At 40.1% G+C, this 20,814-nt stretch overlaps 1 protein-coding gene across 3 annotated transcripts in view; it reads right to left on the bottom strand.

Moving 5' to 3' along the window:
* Nucleotides 1–20,814, bottom strand: part of LOC117555389 (spermatid perinuclear RNA-binding protein-like) — a 107,402-nt gene that overhangs the window by 41,526 nt on the left and 45,062 nt on the right. For all 3 annotated transcript variants that reach the window (XM_034230287.1, XM_034230289.1, XM_034230288.1), the window contains exons 5-9: nucleotides 19,188–19,332; nucleotides 14,920–15,053; nucleotides 10,241–10,336; nucleotides 9,969–10,080; nucleotides 2,834–2,931 (exon numbers count right to left, since the gene is read on the bottom strand). In XM_034230287.1, coding sequence (XP_034086178.1) covers nucleotides 2,834–2,931; nucleotides 9,969–10,080; nucleotides 10,241–10,336; nucleotides 14,920–15,053; nucleotides 19,188–19,332 — 585 coding nt within the window. The remainder of the gene's footprint in view (nucleotides 1–2,833; nucleotides 2,932–9,968; nucleotides 10,081–10,240; nucleotides 10,337–14,919; nucleotides 15,054–19,187; nucleotides 19,333–20,814) is intronic.

Genomic DNA, 20,814 nt, shown 5'->3' with positions numbered 1-20,814 from the left:
GACTCGATCACCTTCGGGAGCATCTGTGGCCGAAGACAAGAGCGTCTTAATCGATGCTCCCGGTGCAGACAGAAGGATGTATGAAATGCTCCTGTGTTCCTGTAAAAGTGCCCTTGAGCACTATAAACCTCCTAAACCTAAATTAAAACCAAAAAGGTATCAGCTTAAACTTCCTGGCCTGCAGCAACAAAACACACTATCTCTCTGTGACAGGAGAAAACCACGAAAGCAACTAAAAAACAGATGTTTTTTTTATTATTTTGATTGTAACGAGAGTGTTCTTTAGCACAAACCCCTGAGAGATACATTTGCTACATTGAGCCTGGGGTACGCTTTATTGACTGAACATGTTTTACTTCTGCAGTGCAGGTGGGCATTTTTTAATAAATTAATCTTTATAGCAAAAAATAGTTGATACTTTAGCTTCTCAAATCTAAAAACATGCATTTCATTTTCCTACATTAAGACATCTCATTGGCTTTTGGGCTAGCAGCAAGACATTCAAGATGCTTCAATAGGCGCAATCACACGGTCCTACAAATTCCTACAAAGGCTCATCAGAACTTAGTTCATGGGAACTCTTTAGTTCTCATGAACTAAAAGTACAGATCGCGTTCACACCGGAATAAATCCCTGAGCCAAATAAAGCCGCTGACGTCACTTCTTCTTCTTCTTCTGCTTTGGGTTTACTGGCAGGCTGCAAACAACTTCACGGCGTATACTGCCACCCAAAGTCCCGGCCGGAAGTCCCCGGAGTTGGGGACTGGCTTCTAGCCTTCTGAGTAGTGATGGGAATTCCGGCTCTTCTTGGTGAGCCGGATCATTTGGCTCGGCTAACCTCTTTCGGCACCCAAACGGCTCTTCAGTTTACCACATATTATACCTTTTAATTAAATCAAATGTAGCCCTGTTTTGACTAATGACTTATATGTGTACACATATATCACTTAAATTATTCAATACATCCTTTGTACTGAAGTATTCAAAAGTAAAAATTACATGTTTAATATAAATGATTTGCTGTGGCCAATTGTTTTCATTGCATTTACAGACCCGTGCAACTCTCTGATACCACCCAATGAATGCATTGACTTGCTTGTAGAACCACGCTACACAAAACAGATAGCAACACCTATAACAACTATTTTTAAAAAAGGGGCTACTGTATCGACCTATATAAAGTATATAAATATAGTTTTTTTTTCAAAATACCAAAAAGATCCTGCATTTTAGCCATGCCTCATTTCGCTCTATTTGCTCTTTCCAGCGCTGTTTTTGCAGGGGGCTGATTCTGTGAGCTGCAGCTGACCACGCCCCCCTGCAGGAGAGGGGAGCGTGCTTTGAGATCAGCTGCTAGGCTGCAGCGGGGAGAAGAGGGGGAGAAAAAGAGATCTCCGTCCTCCGTGTTTTATTCTTATAGAAGTAAGAAGAGAAGTAATGGGGCAGAAACCCTCCTTTTTACGCAGCGGCCCAGACATAGACATCAAACGGCGACACATATTCAGTGTGCAGTTCCTTTGGCATTAGGGCAGGGATATCTAGATACTTTCCAAGGTTTGACATAATGAATTGTGCTACTTTTAAAGCAAGCAACGATGTTTTCAAATCTGTAATCAAAAAGCTCCTCAAAAACACTATCGAAGCAGTTCCTGCCGTTGCTACGTTAGTTCAAACAGTAACAACGGACTACTTTTCTTAGCGGATGCATGTCAATTTAAATCAATACATAAAACTATTTTTTAAATCAATAAAATCATTTTCTAAATCCATAAAAGCATTTCAATTAATATTGGGAGTCATGTCGTTACTTTGTTGAGAATGTGGCCGTGTAATAAGCGGGATAATGTGCACATTGCATAATGTGCCTTCATGCCGATCTAGATCCCTCCGCAAAAACAAAAAAAATGGCTCGTTCGCGTGCGAGAGCCGGCTCCTGTCGTTCACTTAAAAGAGTTCGCGACCGACACATCACTACTTCCGAGTAAATCGTCAGAACGCCGACACCTCCTCATCTCCACCGCTCCCATGTTTTCTTTTGTGTTGCCATAAGTTAGTCTCTCTGCGTTTCTGCGCAGGGCTAATGCTAATAATGCTAATGCGAGGATAATAAAATGGCGGCTTCACAAAACTTATTTGGAGTTTTACGGGAGGTGGTTTTCAATCCGCCCAGCCAATCAGACATAGGAACCTTTTTCTCCCACAGATGCCCCTTTCACACCAACGCGTTTTCAGCTCCGTCGCTTACGTCTCTCTTACGTCGAGGCGGGGGCAGGGGCAGATTCGTCGTTGATGCTGAAGACCACAAAGAAGTCTTGCATTCCAAGTAAAGTCGTCCCTTGTAAAGTCGTCCCTTGTAAAGTCGTCCGATGCCTTCCATTTCGTTTCGTAAGAGGATAACCAAAGCGAACAATGCTTCAATACAATCGGCCATTGTTGTTGTTGTCGATGTGAGGGATTTCCGCGGTTTGGATTTTATGAAGCAGGCACGTAAACGGTGACTTCATGACGCAGCAGCGGCAGCTCTGGGCGGTGTGAACAGAGCGGGAGCAGAAAAGGGAAACCGGAGCTGAACCAGAAAAGCTCCCGCTCGGAGCTAGAAAGGGAAAAGCGCTGGTGTGAAAGCCGCAAAAAGTACCTGCTCTCTAGCAGGGACGGAAAAGGGGGTAAAAAAGGTTCTGATTAACTAATTTTAGTTACGGCTCTTTTTGGTGTGAACGCGACATTTCGGAACTATATCGGAACTAAAGTGGGAAAAGTACTGCGGTGTGAACGATTTGGCTTTAATCACTGCAGAACTAACGGCAGCAGGGGCTGATGGGTAAAGAGGACTGACCTGTGCGCTGTGAGTGATGGCATCTGCCTGCTGCGCGCTGACGTCAGTCAGAACGTCTGTGGGGTCCCTCTCACAGGGGTCGTGGACTCCGGGGCCTTCTGTAGAGGAAACGGTTGTGACTCAGACATGAGAGTCCTCCAAACAGCAACACACTCTTTGAACCCTCTTTAATTTCTCTTTACAGGAAAACACACACGGAAATAATTAAGCAACTCCTGCTGTGTACACTCTGAATGCAGCAGTAACTCATCAATGATTCAGGGTCTCCAGGGAACAACCTGCCATTTCAACGCTGAGGCGAAGCCCGAATACAAAATCACATCATCACAAAGGCTAACGCTCGGCAGTGATCAAACACGGAAGCTGCCGGAATATGAATTAGAAAGAGAAGGGGAAGGAAAAAATAACCCTGAGAACATTTTTCTTGTATTGGAGCTGAGTAAAAAACATTGTTAAAGTGGATTGCTCCAGTATTCAAAATGCAGAGGATGAAGAAGGCGGATTCGATCTCTCTAAATATAATTCACCACCAACTTTTACTGAATGAAAGAGTTCCACTCAACCCACACTCATGTTGCTGTTAATCCACTAAAGGAGCCCTGAGGGAATCTATACAACCCAATTAATGCTCTGTAGGATACTGTAGACTGAGGTCCTATTACGCTTTTCCCTTTATTGTAGTGTGTTATATAGGTTTTTTGTGCATGTAAATGGTCTGCAAAGTCTAAAATCCCAAAGTTCCTTCCAGACACTCTCCCGAAAACGCCTTTATTGTCTTCCTTTGTTTACTTCCGCAACATAATAACATCACTTTGTAACACTTGCGCTATTATTGGCTAGCGCATCAACACATGTTCGTGATAGGCTAAGGGCTGGCACATCACAGCAAGCTAACCTATCAGAGCAGACTGGTCTCTGGTTTCAGACAGAGGGTGAAAAGAGGTGCTGCAGCACAGGCAGTATGAGAAAAATAAAGAGCTTTTTGAACATTAAAGCATGGAGACATGACAAAGAAGAGGCACAACATCTCAATATGAACCTGAAGATGAACATAATATGTCTTTATTAAGTGGGATTCCATTTTTGAAATAGAACAGGAAGACATTCCCATGACAATAAACAGTGCTGATTCTAGAGTCTGTGGGGCCCTAGGCAAACATTCACTGGGGGCCCCTCGAACCCGCTTTTCATCACCACGCACAACGGAGCAAGGCAACGAAACTTAAGATAAGAAGCAGCATTTTACGGCGCACTATGCATGGGGCCGCCTTGAGGGGGTTTCCCGACATGTCGTTGCAGTAAATTAAAGGGTGTTTCATGTTGTCGTTGCTGTGGACCTTCTTAATCTACCTTCTTTGGGGGCCCCCTTTTGGTCTGGGGCCCCAAGCAGTTGCCTGCCTTGCCTTGTGGCGGCCCTGACAATAAATGGCAGGGACACTTTTAAATAGAACTTAAATCATCATCGTAGCTACGCCTTTTACAATTCCAACTGAGGGGAACCTGAATGTCTGAAAAGCATTTTATGGATATCCATGACCAATGTGTTCAGCAAGCTTTTGTTGAACCCAGCAGATATTGAGCCATTTTATTTCATGTATGACTTATGTACGTGAAAGCCCCTTTCCCTTAAAACTAGTATAAAAGTAGTAAACATCTATTTGTATAATGGTGCACTGACCAAAACAATGGATCATCATTTTAAATACTCCCTCTTATTAATTGTTCTCTTCAGATGGCGCTATAACGCTCCTCCAGTGTCCTTGCTCACTTCAATTTCAGTGTCAAACTTTGTAATTTCATTTTGCTGCTCTCCGAGCAGAGAGTCTGAGTACTGGATCCAATCACTACGGTCAGCTCTTATCCACTGACGGCTTACATGTATTCATTCCTGGCCGGAGTAATTTAATCGTTTACAAGATTAAAACTGTTGAATGATTCAAACAGAGGGCAAACCTGATGCCAACATGTTTTGACTTTTGGTATTGTTTTGAGTTGTGAGCCTCTTGGTTATTTATTCCAACTTGGAAAAGAAGTATGCAACAGCATTCCACTATAGTTCTTCAAATCTTTAATCTTCTTCTTCTTATTATTATTTCAACCAATATTTTGCAGTCCGATAACTTCAGCCTACTTTTAGCTACAGAAATCATTCAAATATCAAAAATATTCAGCCTTTTCAGCACATGATGGGAAACTTTCAACTTTTTCAAAATTTAAAAAAAACAAAGGAATACTGAATAAAAATTATATTACGTTATACTTTTTGAAATATTCAGCTTTTTAAACTCTATTTTTAACATATAACTCAATGGGAGAAACCTTAACTACACCGTGCGCCAAATGCTAGACTAGACTTCATTCCAACTTTAAAATGATCACAAGATATCTTTTACACTTTTTGAGATATTTAACTTAGTTTGGAGCTTGGTAAATATGGGATTAGTTTGTTTTCATAAAGATAAAGGAACACTTTCTCAGAATCAAGCAAAACTAAGAGTTTAAGAGAAAAAAAAACTGAGTCAAGCTAAATTAATTTAAAAAATAAAACTATAAGTTGGAAACAAATGTTAAACAACTGAACTGCTGAAACAATTTAAATCTGCTACTTAGTAATTATGTATCTATTATATAATTCCAAGAACTTGTATATAGACTCGTATTGCACTATTCTACTTTTTTTTCCTCACTTTTAAAAAAACTATTTTTCTTTTGTATTACTTTTAATATAGTATATTTTAATATTGTTTTAATATTGTCTGCTTATCTGTATTATTGTGTTGCATTGTTGGAGAAGCCTGTATACATCGCATGAACACCATATCCCTACATGCATTGTGGCTAAAACATCCAATCACTGAGCTTAAACCATAGCTGAGGATCTTGGGTAATCAGTTCAGTGGCTGTGTATCGCAATGATGCTCGAAATGTCCCTTATAGGCCTACGTCTGTTTCCGGTTATTTTATTTTGAAATTCAGTTCCTGAAGGACGACAAAAAAGCCAGAGATTATGGAATTAAACAAATAAATAAAAGCAAGGATAATTGTGTGTTATTGGTGAGTAAATAACAGTGTGTTATTTAGAAAAGAATAACAAATTAGAAGGAAAAAAAGATTTAAAAAATACAGATTTCAGTATTCTGAGGCTCTGAGCCCCATTTCTTTTCCTCACAGACGACAAAAAAAGTCCGACATTATACGATTGAAAATAAAAACAATAATCATGGCTTGATATTGAGTAAGAACATGTTTTTATGAACCCCACAGCTTCCGGTCTTCCAAGACCCGAACGGACAAAAAGACGTGCTGCAGGCACGAAACATACTGCCAATAGAAATACATTGCTTTTAAAATCGTTCTGTGTGACACGAAAAAAAGGGTAAAATCGTGTTGGTGAACACGAATCAATAGATTAAATGTCGTGACTATAACACGAAATGCCGTGAGACTGGGTTGAGTGGAAATGAGCCACTAGAGTGGGGGACAGCTTGAAATTCACTTTCATATTTTTTTTTAAAACTTGCCATAATTCGCAAACCCTACACTCCTGAGACATAATTTTTCATGAAAAACGTAGAAAAACCTCTCCTAGGTTGGAAAACAACAAAAAAGATTCAGCAAAAAATTAAACAAAATGCCTCTTGAGGGTGTGAAGTGACAAAAACGTTCAACATGTCTCCATTAAGGCCCATTGTAAATTCAGCCTGATCTTTCCTCACAGCAGCAGCCGCACACCTTTAGTTAATCTGCCAAAAAGGCCACATTATTGAACCGAAAGCACATCAAAAGCAGACTCAGACGCTCGTCAGGGTCCTGAGACGCTTCACGCGTTGACATTTTACCGATATCTGCTACGGTTCTTCAACAAAACGTCCACATGTAAGAGGTTTATCTCTCATTCAGAACAATGGAAAGGCTCTCCTCTCACTGATTACTGCACATCACCATGGAAACCTTTGATCTCTGGGCTCAAGCACAGGTGTTTCATAAGGTCGTTAGCTCAAACACCAGTGTGATGATGTCATAACTCCAACTGACATGCTCAGAACGCCACCAAACATCACATGATGGCTAAATTATTCAGCTATTTCAGGACATTGAGGTTGTTTATACCTTTTTTTAAACCATTTATTTTAAATATTAAGCTTCTTCACTATTTTTTCTACTCTTCCAGTTTAACATTTCCAGTGTTCAACAAAGTCATTGCAATGCATTTGAACTGTAACAATTTGATTAAAATCATTTCACTTTTCTGCATTTCTCCGCTAAGTTCAGCAACACACTTACTTGGTTTTTGTAGCTAAAAGCAGCTACAGAGACCATTCAACTATTAACGTATTCAGCTTTTTCTGAATTTTCAGCTAAATTCAGCAACAAATGTTCACAGTTTACGGCATTCACACGCATTTTCAGCAGGAAATGCATTTTCTAGTTTCCAGTTCAATCTACTTGAGGTTGAATATAACATTTGCACAAATCTGACTGCTTGGATTATTTTTTCAAATCCAAAACGCAACAACATATTTTGCTCATTGTCTGGTTCTTATTTGTATGTAGTGCCTCTACTGTGACATGTCTCCATGCTTTAATGTTCAAAAAGCTCTTCTTTTCAGCACCTCTTTTCACCCTCTGTCTGAAACCAGAGCCCAGTCTGCTCTGATTGGTCAGCTGGCCAGCTCTGTTGTGATTGGTCAAGCGCTTATAGTTGTCCTGTCCCTTACCTTATCATGTACAAAGTGTTAGCCAATAGAAGCGTGAGTGTTACATAGGGATGTCACTGTTCGGAAGGTATACAAAGAAGTGTAAAACAGGTGTTTCAGGCTGGTTTGCAGGCAATTTACATGCACAAGGGGAAACCCCGAAAAAGAATAATAAGGCCTCTTTAATGAGCAAATCATTGTAACACAGGTTTTAAACAGCTGCTGACTACAAATTAGTATAAAAGCAACATACAATAAGTTTCAGGCAGGGGGGAGTGTGTGGGAGAGAAACTCCCTCTGGAGGGAACTTTAGAATTTTAGCATTTGCAGACCATTAACATGCACACAAAATGTATACAACACACTACAGGAAAGGGAAAATCCCAACAAGCATAACAGGGCCTCTTAAATACACTCTTTAATGACACCTACATTTGCAGAGACACATTTGCAAATAGAAAAATAAATAAAGATATGGAGATTTCTGTTCACCTCTGTGTTTATATCTTTCTATACGAGGCCTGGTCATCAACAAGGTCTGGGACCCTAACTACTCTTAACCCCTCTGTAAACACTATGGTTTAAGTGTATTCACATCATGTGAATGAATATGGTTCATTTTAATATTGCCAACATCCTTTGCACATTTCTGTTAAACACTACCCCTTCTTAAATCTGCAAAGCTTTCCACTTTAAATTCCAATACTGCACATGTTTTATTTTACCCGGGTATTGTATCATAATGTTACTGTACTAGGTTTTTTTTAAATTTATATTTTGTGTAAATATTTCCCTATGTTTTATATGCAGGGATGCAAACTCATCAGGTATGAAAAAGGTGACAAGGATCCGAGCCCCCCGACCCCACGGAATATCGGCTTTAACATGAGGAATAACAGAGGATTTTAGCAGTCAGAACAACTAAAGCAGCAGGTAATAATAATAGAAACGCTAAAGAGTCACATCTAATAGAAATATATAAAAGCATTTATTTTAATTGTGTAGCAGTCAGTTTATAATTCTGGCAGCACTGTTGAGCATTTTGAAAATGTATTTTCATGCCTCTGTGCAAGGCTTAGTATTTCTATTTGTATAGCCACTGGTGTAAAGTAACTATACGTTCATAAACTCAACAAGTACTATACTTGGGTACAATTTTGAGATACTTGTACTTTATTTAAGTATTTAAATGTTTTGCTACTTTGTTCTTCTACTCCACTACAATTCAGAGGTAAATGGTGTACTTCTACCCCACTACAGTTCAGAGGTACATGGTGTACTTCTACTCCACTACATGTATTTAATACCTTTAGTTACTTTACAGATCTGGATGAATGATGTGAAATATAATCAAGTGTTAAATCAGACTTTAGTTCCACCTGGAGTAAATCCACAAGCTACCCTGCAGTATACAAAGTCATTAAAACTAGCTGCACCTTCACCAGCTTTGAGAACACTTTCATGATCAATCATTATAAAACATATCATATATTATTCTGAAATGGTATACTTTTATACTTTTACTTGAGTAACATTTTGAATGCAGTACTTTTACTGTAACATAGTATTCCTACACTCTGGTACTTCTACTTTTACTCTAGTACAAGATCTGGGTGCTTCTACTTTTACTCAAGTACAATATCTATACTTATACCACCTCCGTTTATAGCCTATGAAAAAAACAAAAAAAAACTATTAGAAAACGAAGGCTAAAGCTAACGTTAGCAGATAGTGACAATGTATGCTAGTTAGCTAGCTCAACGATTCCTTAAATAACATTGCGACAGAAACATTTTTCAGTTCACATCACACTCTGCCGCTCCGACAGGGAGCTCTGCTCTGAACACCAGAACGCCCCGTTATAACAGCTGTTCACCAGCGGTCCAGTCTGTGCCACAGTCACTCCGGACCACACAGTTAATATTAACGAACGCACCCGTAGGTAATGTAGCTGCTGAAGCTAGACCATCTTCGCGGAGCAGCAGAGCCGACAGGCAGGAAGACTCGAGCACACCGCTCGCGATTCATTATCATATATAAAAAAAGAACACCATGCGTGTCATGATGGCACATAACAGCTCGCGGCCGCAGATTACTCCGGGTCCCAGACCCCCCCATACCCCAAAAATATTTGTATTGCAGATCTACATGAATCACACAAACGACCTATTTTGGATTCAAAACGGCGAATTTCGCCGAAAAGTGACAAGTTTGCATCCCTGTATATGGTTTAAAAAATAAATTGTAATAGTTCTGGTCAATTTTCGTACAATTGTATTTCTCTCTATGTGGGCACCATACACACCAAGCAAATGGTGAGACACCTACAGTTCATCCTGGGTTTCACAAACGCTGTTAAACTAATGTGATCGTGTGCATAGTGTAAATGCAGACCACAGAGGGGGCCTGGAGGTTGCAGTAAAGGACTGATCCCTGACCTGGAAGAAGGATCCCTGAGGCGATGCACTCCATGACGCGGCGCAGGCCTTCCCCTGGACCCAGGGGCCGGTTACACGTTGCCATGGCCTTTTCACAGATCAGCTCCAGAGGCTGCGGACATAGAGAGGACACTCAACAAACTAAAGCAAATCCAGGCACGCTTCTGGTCCTGGGACACAGAGCTTACGACACTTGTGTAGTTTACAGTTTGTACGACTTCTACTGAATGTGACACCTTGATGCTTCATTCAGATTCTGTGGAGCCACCTACCCATCCTTTGAGAGGCTGCCACCCAGCCAGTCTGTTGCTCATGTCTCTGAAAATCCTCAAGACGATGACGCCAGACTTGAGATCTGTGACTCTGGCCTGAGGGGACAGACAGACAGAGACAAACAGAACTGAGTGTCAGCACAAGGAGCAACACAGCAGAGCAGCACACATCAGAAATAGGATATGTATTCAAGCTCAGAGATAGTAGAACTGCAGCGCCTAAAGAAGCATTTTTCAAGACCACTAAAATGTCATTTTGCTACAAATACTGTTGTGAGAGACTGCATTTGATATCTAATTTGATAATGTTCAATTATCTTTTTTAAGTACCTTTATTTGCTTGGAGGAAGACAAGTTATACAACAAAACATGCAAGGAACGACCCAAACAAGAAACAACTAAATAAATCAATTGAAAGAAAATATGAAAAATGTATTTAAAAATAACTATAAACACACCCCAATCAAGAGAACCAAAACAAGAACTCCCCTACCAAAACAAAAAAATATATATACATAAAAAAAATATAGAAAACATTTTTATAAACACTTTTTAAAAATTTCGAGCATAGTTAGATATTAACAAAACTTAACCCAAACAGTAACAACCAAAAACACGAACATCTACAATAAATAAAAAAGACCTTAATTAATATAAATAAATGGAAGAAAATGAGAAACAGTGTGTTCAATAATCTCAAAAATCTATTTGTAATATAATTGTAAATTAACAAAACTCATCCTAAACAACAACAACCAACACAATAACCTTCGCAATAAATGAAAATATATAGTGATCAATCAATCAATCAATCAATGTTTATATATAGCCCAATATCACAAATGTTACATTTGTCTCAGTGGACTACAATGTTTAGTGATAAACATTGTATCGAAAAATACATTCTTAAAAATTAAGTTGAAAAGTTAAAAACATAGTTATAAATGAACAAAAATAAAACCAAACCAGAATAACCAAAACAAGAACCCCCATAACACATTTAAAAAAGTAATAAACATTTCATAAAATATATTTATGCTAAATGTAGCATAAATAAACAAAACATTAAGAATATAAAAGTAGAGAAATAATGCTTAAAATGCTGATAAATCTAATGCTGCATTCACACCGGACGTGATGCGAATATTCGCTTCGCTCTAATCGCTCTTATCGCATCGCTATAAACGCTCGAGTTTCACCGCGGCTACCAGCTGTGTTTACTCGCATCATTCAAACAAGACGCGCTGACTCGGGGCTATAACTACAACAAAATGAACATATTTTACTGTGATTAAATTGTAATACACGTTTCAAAATGATGCCGAAGTAACAACATACTGATACCGGTTAGTAAAAACCATGAATTAATGCTTTGACAAGTCTGCAGACAGACGGCAGCGAAAAACCCTTTTAAAATGCGTGTTTTCTGAATGAAGATCGGATCGACCAGGCTAACGGCCCGTCTACACTACAGGCGTCAAAAAATGCTTTCAACGCTTCGCCCATTCATTTGAATGGGGTGACGTAGGATATTTTCAAACTTCGCCGAACTGCATTGTGGGTAGCATGGCAAGGCGTTGCAAGCATCGCGAGCGTCTATCGGCGTCAACTTTTGAGGCTCGATGCTTGCTCGAAGCTGGCGTCAGCCAATCAAATCCCGTTTTTGCAATTCCCGCCAGTACAAGCGCTAGCCAATCAAACCGCGTGCAAGCTGGGAGAGCCAGACCGCAGTTCATTTCCTCATATTCCAAACGAGAAATTACGGTAGCAAATCACCCGGTTCTTTCCGACCAGAACTATTTAGGCAGGCTGAGATCCTCACCGCCGATTGGCTACCGCGAGACCGCGTCACGGGAATTTGACGCTCGAGTTGAACAAATTGAACTCGAGCGTTTAACGCGGCCCCCTCCAATTGCCTCAATCGCGCCGCGACATTCGCGTCCACCGCTTCATGCTCGCCGTCGGAGCGAATTCGTGTCTGTCCGTGTCTCTGCATTGACTTTACATGTAATCGCGCCGCCCCCAAACATCGCATCGCGTCCGGTGTGAACGCAGCATAAGAGTCCTCTCATTTGGAATCAAAGAACATCGAGCAGTTATTGTGAGAATGTAACCCAAGAATACACGACATAGGTGTCAAATGGGGCCTCTTTAAAATTAATCAAGTAGTATTTTTAAGAAATGTAATGTTTGTTCCAATACTGATGTGCAGTACTCGATAAAAAGCATATATGTAAGCACTCAATGCTGAGTCCTCTCCCCCCTGCACTCAACTGTGAAATGCTTTTAAGTAGATTTCTGTGTCAGGCATCCTGGTCATATATTGTAGTTATATTATCCCCCCCCCCCCCCTTGCCTCTTCATAGGGAAACTACTGTAGTCATTTGTAAGCCGTGGCAGGAGTATTATATGGTTGACCATAAGTTTCACTGGACATCTCTGCACTTAGTGACATGAATATACATGAACTAATAAAACCAATGGAAATCCCCAAGTTGACCCACATGAAATCCAGTGCTTATCCAGAGAAAATATAATTACAACCCCTGGTCTCATGTTGCTAAACAAATTAAAAGGATGGAAGTGTGAACAATTGCATTTAAATTCTACATTTTATTTTAAAGATTGCAACTACTCCTAACTCATATAATATACTGTATAAAGTATTTATATTTTGTTGGTCAATCATAGTGTTTACTAACTCATTTTGTATTTGATAGAGATGCTTTATAAATATAGGTTTGTCTATTAGATATGTATTGATTTATTATTGATATTTGTAATTTCTTTGTGAATGTATGTCAAATGCCTTGTTAACCTGCTGCTATAGCCATAATTAAAATAATAAATAAAACAAATCTTATCTGATCTATCATAATCTAATTGTATTTAATTTGATCTTATTTAATTGTATCTAATCAAGTTTAATCTTATCAAAGTGTATTTGATTTAAATGTGTATAATTCAATTTGATCTATTCTAATTTAATTAAATGAAGTTAAATTTAATATAATTCAATCTAATCTAAATAAATCTTATCCAATTAAATCTGATCTAATTTGATGTAAATCTGATCAGTTTTTATCGAATAAATTCCTATTTAAAATCAATTGATTAATTTTGTCTAATCTAATTGTATCTGATTTGATTGAATCTAATCTAATATCATCTAATGTCATTTTAAAGATTATAACATTAACAGTTTATGTTCATTTTTACCTCAAGTGCAATGAATCCATCCTCATTTTATATAATCTATTCTGATCTAATCTGATGGAAATTGAAGACTACATCTTAAAGATGATGACATTAACATAAACAACTAATCAAACTAGAGACAATGGAGACTTCTAATTTGCACCAAATGAATATTCCTTCAAATACAGCTGGTGATTTAACTCGGGTGCTTTCATTTACAGCGGATTGGATGAGAGGATTGCCACTAAGGGCATCTGCAGTGATTACAGGGGTGGAGGTCCTCGGCTCATAGTACACCCGCGTGAATATGATGAAAGAGAACCGGCCTTGCTCTGCTTCACCTTTAGAGCAGCCTTCACTGTGGTATTACTCTGCATCTGGTTCTCCTTCCCTCAGGGAAGCTGCTCACCTGCCCTTGACTCTCCTCTGTCTCTCCAGCGCTGGATAACTCTCAGCTCATCTGAAACCTGATTTGGTTAAGAATCTCTTCATGACCTTCAGTTACATCGCACTCTGCCAAGTTCTTCCTCCAACATTTCGACAGAACAGAAACATGTCCCTGCTGTCTATTCTCTTCTCTTACCTGCCAGTTAATGTGCTTTTAATGATTTCAGTTGCTGGATATTTGTAATGCGCACACATTACTTTACTACCACTATTTATGATAGGTAATGTGAATTTAAATTAAATTAAAAAATAATCAGCAAAAGAAAATGCAAATGCATGTTTCTATCCACTTCTGTCATCATCAACATTAGGAGTTCATTGCATTCAAATAATGCCATTAGATTAGTACAGTGGCAGAGTGGGGCAGATGTGCTCAAACACCTACGTTAGAAGAAACTTGCTGCACTTTTAAAAACTATGAAAAAAATAAATAAATAAAAGATGTGCCAAAACACATGGAAATGAGGTAACATCTTCACCAACTGGACAACACATGGGCCCATTTAGAAAGCATGCAACATTACATACTTACAAACTTCATACAATTATAAAACAGGCATTTTCTGCCGACAGTGACAGCTGAGGGTTTGCAGACCATTCACATGCACACAAACCTATATAACACACAGGAGAGGAAGCAACCTCAAAAAGCATAATAAAACCCCTTTAACTAGCAAATCATTGTAACACATGTTTAAAACAGCTGCAGCCACACATTAGTATATAAAAGCAGATTAAAATGTCTCCGCTTCATTTAAAACCTGTAATTATGTAGTTAATGCTTTAACCCTTGCGCTTATTCTGGTAAACCTAAGACGTAAAAAATAATGAAGTATATATATATATATATATATATTTTGAAGTCATCAGCCTGTGTATGAAACAGCTGCTGCCTACAAATGAGTACATCTGAAGCTTTTAAAAAGTCTGTCTTTATTATGTGATTGTGCTTCATTGTAATCAAATGTGACATTCACTGCATGTTCAGGGTCGGACTCAGAGAGTGATTGTGTCATTGGTCCAGATGTTCTCACCTGGAACCACTTGGTGTGTCGGAGTGAAGCCAGCGCAGCCCGGCACTTCTGCCTGTCCAGGATCTCTTCCTCCTCTTCCTCATCCTCCTTCTGTTTCTTGTCCTCCTGCTCCCTGTCGTCCTGATGGCCTTTCTCTGGAGAGACGGACAGGGTGAGACGGGACAGACTGAGCGTGACCTCCCACACTCAGAAACAGACACACAAGCAGCAGGGTTGCTAATTATTAGTCAAACCCACTGATCTGACCGAATGAGCGAAGGGGAAATTTGAGAGGTTCTGTACATTTGTTTTGTCTTTTTTGGGAGAGGGGGGGTGGGTTTCTCATGCACAAGGCAGGATCTTTCATGACATCGACAGGAGGAACCGGAGTAGACGTGAGCACATGCCGCCCGGCCGGAGTCTCACTCTAGATGCAGATCAGTGGCTGGAGGCGATGGAGCACGCCGGATTAGTGTGTTATCAATTACAGCGCAGGACGAAAATGAAAGCATGGCGAAAACAGGGGGCCAAAAGCCAAATGAAAGATTATAATAACACTTTGGAACAGGGGCCCGTTTGATGCAAATGGAAATTCTGGCTCATCAAGATAACAAATTCACGATTTTTTTTTTCTCTTGGTTTCACTTTTTTTCGTTTGCTTTTTTAGCAATTCTACTTGAGAGGGGAAGTCATCCCGCTTAAATAAAAAAAATGCTGCAGTTTTCTGCGGCGCCATGCTAGTATTTTCAGTCTTGCGGGGCCGGTCAGATGTTTATGTTTGACTGACAGTCTCTCCACACGGGTTCCTGTGGGGGAGCGCTCCTGCCAAGACTGGAGGCGAGCCATGGGAGAACGACAGCAGAATAAAGAGTGACAGCAGATGACAAGGACAACATAAACATCTGAGTGAGAACGCCACCCTGGAAAGAAAGTGAAGGCCGTTTGTTCTCGGGAGCGGCTGAGGGGTGCCCGCTGTGGGACAGTCAAGCAGACGAACAAATAAGGGTGGGAGGAACAGACTGCAAACCACACTGCGGAGCTCAGTGGTGACGGCTCACAGGCTATCAGTGAATCATCAGGAGGGAATCTGCGATAGCGAATTGAAACATTATCTTCAGCCTGCCAAGTCGCAAATATTAGATGATGATAAATGTCTCATCAGTGTGGAATCAGTGGCATTATGGTTCAACAAACTCTTCTCTAAAGAGCAGCAGCCAGCCAAGATTAAATCATGGCTATTTTTTACCAGGCTGACAGTAATGCTGACACAGAGCATTCAAATAAGCTCCGGCTCCTAGAGAGGACGTTACAGTCAAGTCTCTAATTCCAGATACACACAGTATTACAATTCCAATGTGTGTGTGTGTGTGTGTGTGTGTGTGTGTGTGTGTGTGTGTGTGTGTGTGTGTGTGTGTGTGTGTGTGTGTGTGTGTGCGCGTGTGTGTGTGTGTGATTCATCAGTAGCAATGTGAGCGGCATGTGGTTTGGCAGTCTGTTGCTGAAGAGACCGTGTGAGAAGCTGAAGAGGATGGAAGAGGTGGAAGACAAAGAAGGAGCTGATGAGACACGGGGTTCGTCCAGTGTCACTCCTCCTCTAAGACCTAAGATTTAGGATCCTTTATGTTCCGCCCCTGGGAATTCTGGGTAAAATATCTACCACTATTAGTGGCATTGGAAGAGTAAACTTCTCTAATTCGGCACTTTCAGGTACAATCTGAGTTTACCTTTGTGCACATGGAGACTCCGAAACAAATGTAATTGAGAATTGAAGGGAAATCACAAAAAAAGACGTTAAATTACGATTTATTTCCGAAAAAATACTTTGTTGAATTTTATTCTTGTAAGTTTATAAAGTTTTGAGGGTGAAGCTTTTGTCTTGTGCAGTAATTCCCTAAGTTTTGGACCCAAGTTAATACTTAAAAAGATAAACATTAAAACTGTCAGGGATTTCATCATACCTTTTTATAACTACAACCTAAGGACTCGCGAGAGTGCCATGGGAATAACTATAGAGCATCTCAGTTTTAAATATTAATAACATTTTATTTATCATTATTAGTTCTATATGTATATATATATATATATATATATATATATATAGAATAATGTGTTGCTTCAGCAGAGATGGTTAAGCAGCACACTTGCTTTTTAAGGCAGCTTAAAGGTCGGGTCAAGGTTAAAGTCCAACAGTATGTTTAATGTCAATAATAATGGGACTTTCATATAATTGTTCATATGAAATGTATACATGTCAATTGAAATGTTTTTAATGTCACAGCCCTTATTTGCTTACCTACTTACATTGTCTGTCCAATCACGTTTCATCTCACAAATTAATCCATCTCCTGCATTCACAGTTAGTCTCTTTTTTCGATCAGCTTTAATTGAAATATAATTATTTTTAAATGTTAAACGTGTAGGCAGAGGGCTACCTACAAATTAAATTAGATCTAATTCAAAGTCAGCAAACACTAAATGATGTAGGTAGCACACCCAAGACTCCATAAAATAAGATACTAAGAAATAACCTGAATATGGTAATTAAAAAAACAAGATTATTCCAGCTCTTTTGTGAAAGATGGAGAATTGTTCAAGTATGTATGCATTCATTTATGTGGCATGATTGATGCTTTTCAGAAGCTGTTTCCCAGAGGCACGCCATAAAGGAACCATCAGTCACAGGTCAACACCACAGACAGATAAGGACAACCCCTACTAAATTCTCCCTGACATAATCAGCTTAGGTGAATTTTGATTAGTGACGAGGACATCACATTAACTTAATTAACACCGTTTTTCTACAACATGAAATTATGGGATGTCATTTTGAGCCAATGCAAATTGAACACCAGAGAGGGGTCATCCCCTGTAATTAAAGCAGAGAAGCCGGAGTCATTTTTAGTCTAAGTGCTCGGTAGTAGACATGGACCAGAATTTCATGGTGACCCAGAGAGAAGTCCAGTCAAAAGAGGAGAGGGTGGAGGGGGGGTAAGAGGAGCATGTCTGAGGCAGAGAGTGAGAGGGTTGGTTTGATTTAGTTGTTGGGGAAGCCCCTTGTACCCGGGGTTTCCTGTAGCCGGGTTGTGGGGGGGGGGCGCCTCGTCAGCAACGGGGCCGCAGAGAAGTGTCAATCCACACAGCGCTGACCTGCGGAACTACGGCAACAAAACCAACAGTCAGTGAGCAGAGGCTAGCTTCACACCAGGGATCAATTCAGAGCCAGAGGGCATCAGTTAGACTGTTACTCACCACTTCACAAAAATACAGCAAAAGTGGGAGTTCTTTTGATCCAGCACACCCGTCAATAACTGTTCCTGGTGTGCAAGAACTTTCCAAAAATGGATACAATTAACTGGGAGATTTTAATCTCTTTCATGGCATCAGCTGATCTGTTAACAAGAAAAACAATCTCTGCCTATATTAACGCTGCCCAATAGAGTGGTGCAGGAATTAGTCCTAAAACCCAGATGATTTAGTATTTTACTATTTCTATTACTAAGAGAACATGTCATTAAATGCTCTGTTTTCGCTGTCTAACTTTCTCTTTTTTGAGCACGCCATTTGAAATGACTCCGACTGTTTCTCTCTTCTTGTCTCGTCTCTGTGTGTGTTTGAATCTATCGTGCTGACTCACTGACTGCACCGATTTGATTGGCTGAGTAGCGTCACCTCCTTAAAACATTAAACAACAACTTTTTAAAACCTTTTTATCTTTATGTTATAAAAATATATTATTATTATTTTTTTTCAATGTTCAACATCGTGGATAAATCCTTATATGCTCCCGGCAACACACTGAACAACTTTGCCTAACACCCAGCTCCTTTTCTTTAAAGATGAATTCTTTAAATTCCTGTACTATACTCTGATTATTGGATAGCTGAATCGTCTTTCTCAGATGCAGGATGATATGGAAGAGGACACCTGGGACAGACGTGTCCTTTTCCCCCCAATCCCAATCTAGAACAACCCCTGTGGAATCATCCTTCATCGGCCATCTGCTATTTCCCCTACACTTGACCCAGATCCATATTGTCCCTTCTCCTTTCCCCTGTTGGCCTCTCAGCTCTCTCAATGTATCATCCTTCCCAATGTTCTCCAGGCTGTCTCCCACATAAAGCTCAGGTTTCATAGCACTTGTATACCTTCACATTCCCTCTATATAATCCTTCCTCTCAGCCCTCTGTTGGCAGGAAACGGTTCAAATAAAAACAGAGCAAGCATCTTCTCAAACAGGAAGCGTAAAAGGGGGTAAGGCATGGGGGGCAGAGGGGATGAGGGGTCAATACCTTCTTCTGTGGGGCTGTGTTCCTCCCTCATGGTTAAGGAGGAGAGGGTGATCTTCAGCGTGAGTCGAGGGTCTTTGGTGTTGCGGACCCGGATGGCTGCTTCGGGGACGCACGACTGCACCTCAAATGTGTCCTCCGTCATTGTCTGCAAGGCAGGGCTGCACCATTAATTAACAGTGGAAACATTGACTGCTGCTGTTTGTGGAGAACGAGGCGCTGCTGTTCTACTCTGTTTGGGACAAGCTGTTAGAACAAGGTCAGTGGCCTACACATAAAAGACTTGTATTTACAGAAATGTACTTTATTTGCCTTGACAACAGGCATTTAATTGTAACAACTCAACAATATTAAACCCCAATGAAACCTCCAGTGCAGTTCAGAAACAGACTTTTACATTTGTTTGTAAAAGGGCGTTACTCAGATGTCAACACACTTTCAGTCCATCATACGAACACAAATATTTCTTCAGATTAGCAACATGGGTACTGCTAGCTGCCAGCTAATGATCCCATCAACAAGCAACGGTAAGAATCCCAAAGAGTATAAACCCTGATTTCCTATGCTTTGGTATGATAAGGGCCAAAGGAAGCAGCAAAAGGCACACAAACTGTTGTGTTTACCACCAAATTTCATTTACAGCTTGAACCCCGGCTGTTATTGCCAGCACGCCAAACTATCTTGCTTTTCCGATTCCCGTTTTTTCCGCTGCCAAGTGCTCTATCTCTCCCTGCGAGGAATGACCCACATCCATCACCCCTCTCCCTGTCAATCTCTCACAGCTTGGCCCAGGAAATGAGAGCTTCAAACGGTTTCCTCCGTTTATGATGAAGCCGGCACTGCAGATATGGCAGGTAATTAACTGAGAGGGGGGGCACAGGAAGCACTGTGCACGTCGACAATGTTAGCTAGCAGATGCTTAAAGAGGGGGGTGGGGCTCTGTTGAAACTCATCTGAAGGGTAGAGATCTTATGATAACCCACAAGGCTCATAGTGTTGCAGGGAGAAATCACAAATAACAGTTAGTTCTGTAAAGAGAGGGTCCACATGCTCTGAAGATTGGGCTTTACACACGTCAGGGAGACAGACATAAAACTCAGTGCCACTTCCTGTTTCATATCATATCCACTTCAAACCATCTCCTATCATTGAGTCTTCTTCTACTAACCAAAAAGCATCCTTTGATCTGGTTAAAGAATACAAATCAGTTTTTCCTTACTGAGAAATTATTTATTTCGCCCATGAAAATGATTCATCATTATTCTGTTTTACTCAGGCTTGAACTCTTGAACTGGTTTGTGTTGCTAATGAATTCAACTTGTTCTGCAGTCATACAAATGTTTTAAGCAGCATTTGATTTCAATAAAAGATGGGTTGAAATAAAAACAACACAATAGTGCACATCACAGGTATTTTTGAGATGGTTTTCACTTAATAACTAAAAATGTTTTCTAATCTAATGCTAATAATGCCGATTATCAAGAATTCTATCTTTACTCTTTAAATGCTGCTGTTCAGAAGTAATAGAAGCTGCCATCGAGAACTAAGGATGTATGAAGAAAACTGCATACAGCGTCGGAGGCGGGCCGTCGTTCATGTCTATGAAAGTTGCTCAGTGACACATGAAGCC

The sequence above is a fragment of the Gymnodraco acuticeps genome, unplaced genomic scaffold (genome assembly GCF_902827175.1).
Source record: "Gymnodraco acuticeps unplaced genomic scaffold, fGymAcu1.1, whole genome shotgun sequence".
In the NCBI taxonomy this organism is placed as follows: Eukaryota; Metazoa; Chordata; class Actinopteri; order Perciformes; family Bathydraconidae; genus Gymnodraco; species Gymnodraco acuticeps.
Note: the sequence above shows the minus strand (reverse complement) of the source record. Positions and strands in the feature narration are given on the sequence as shown.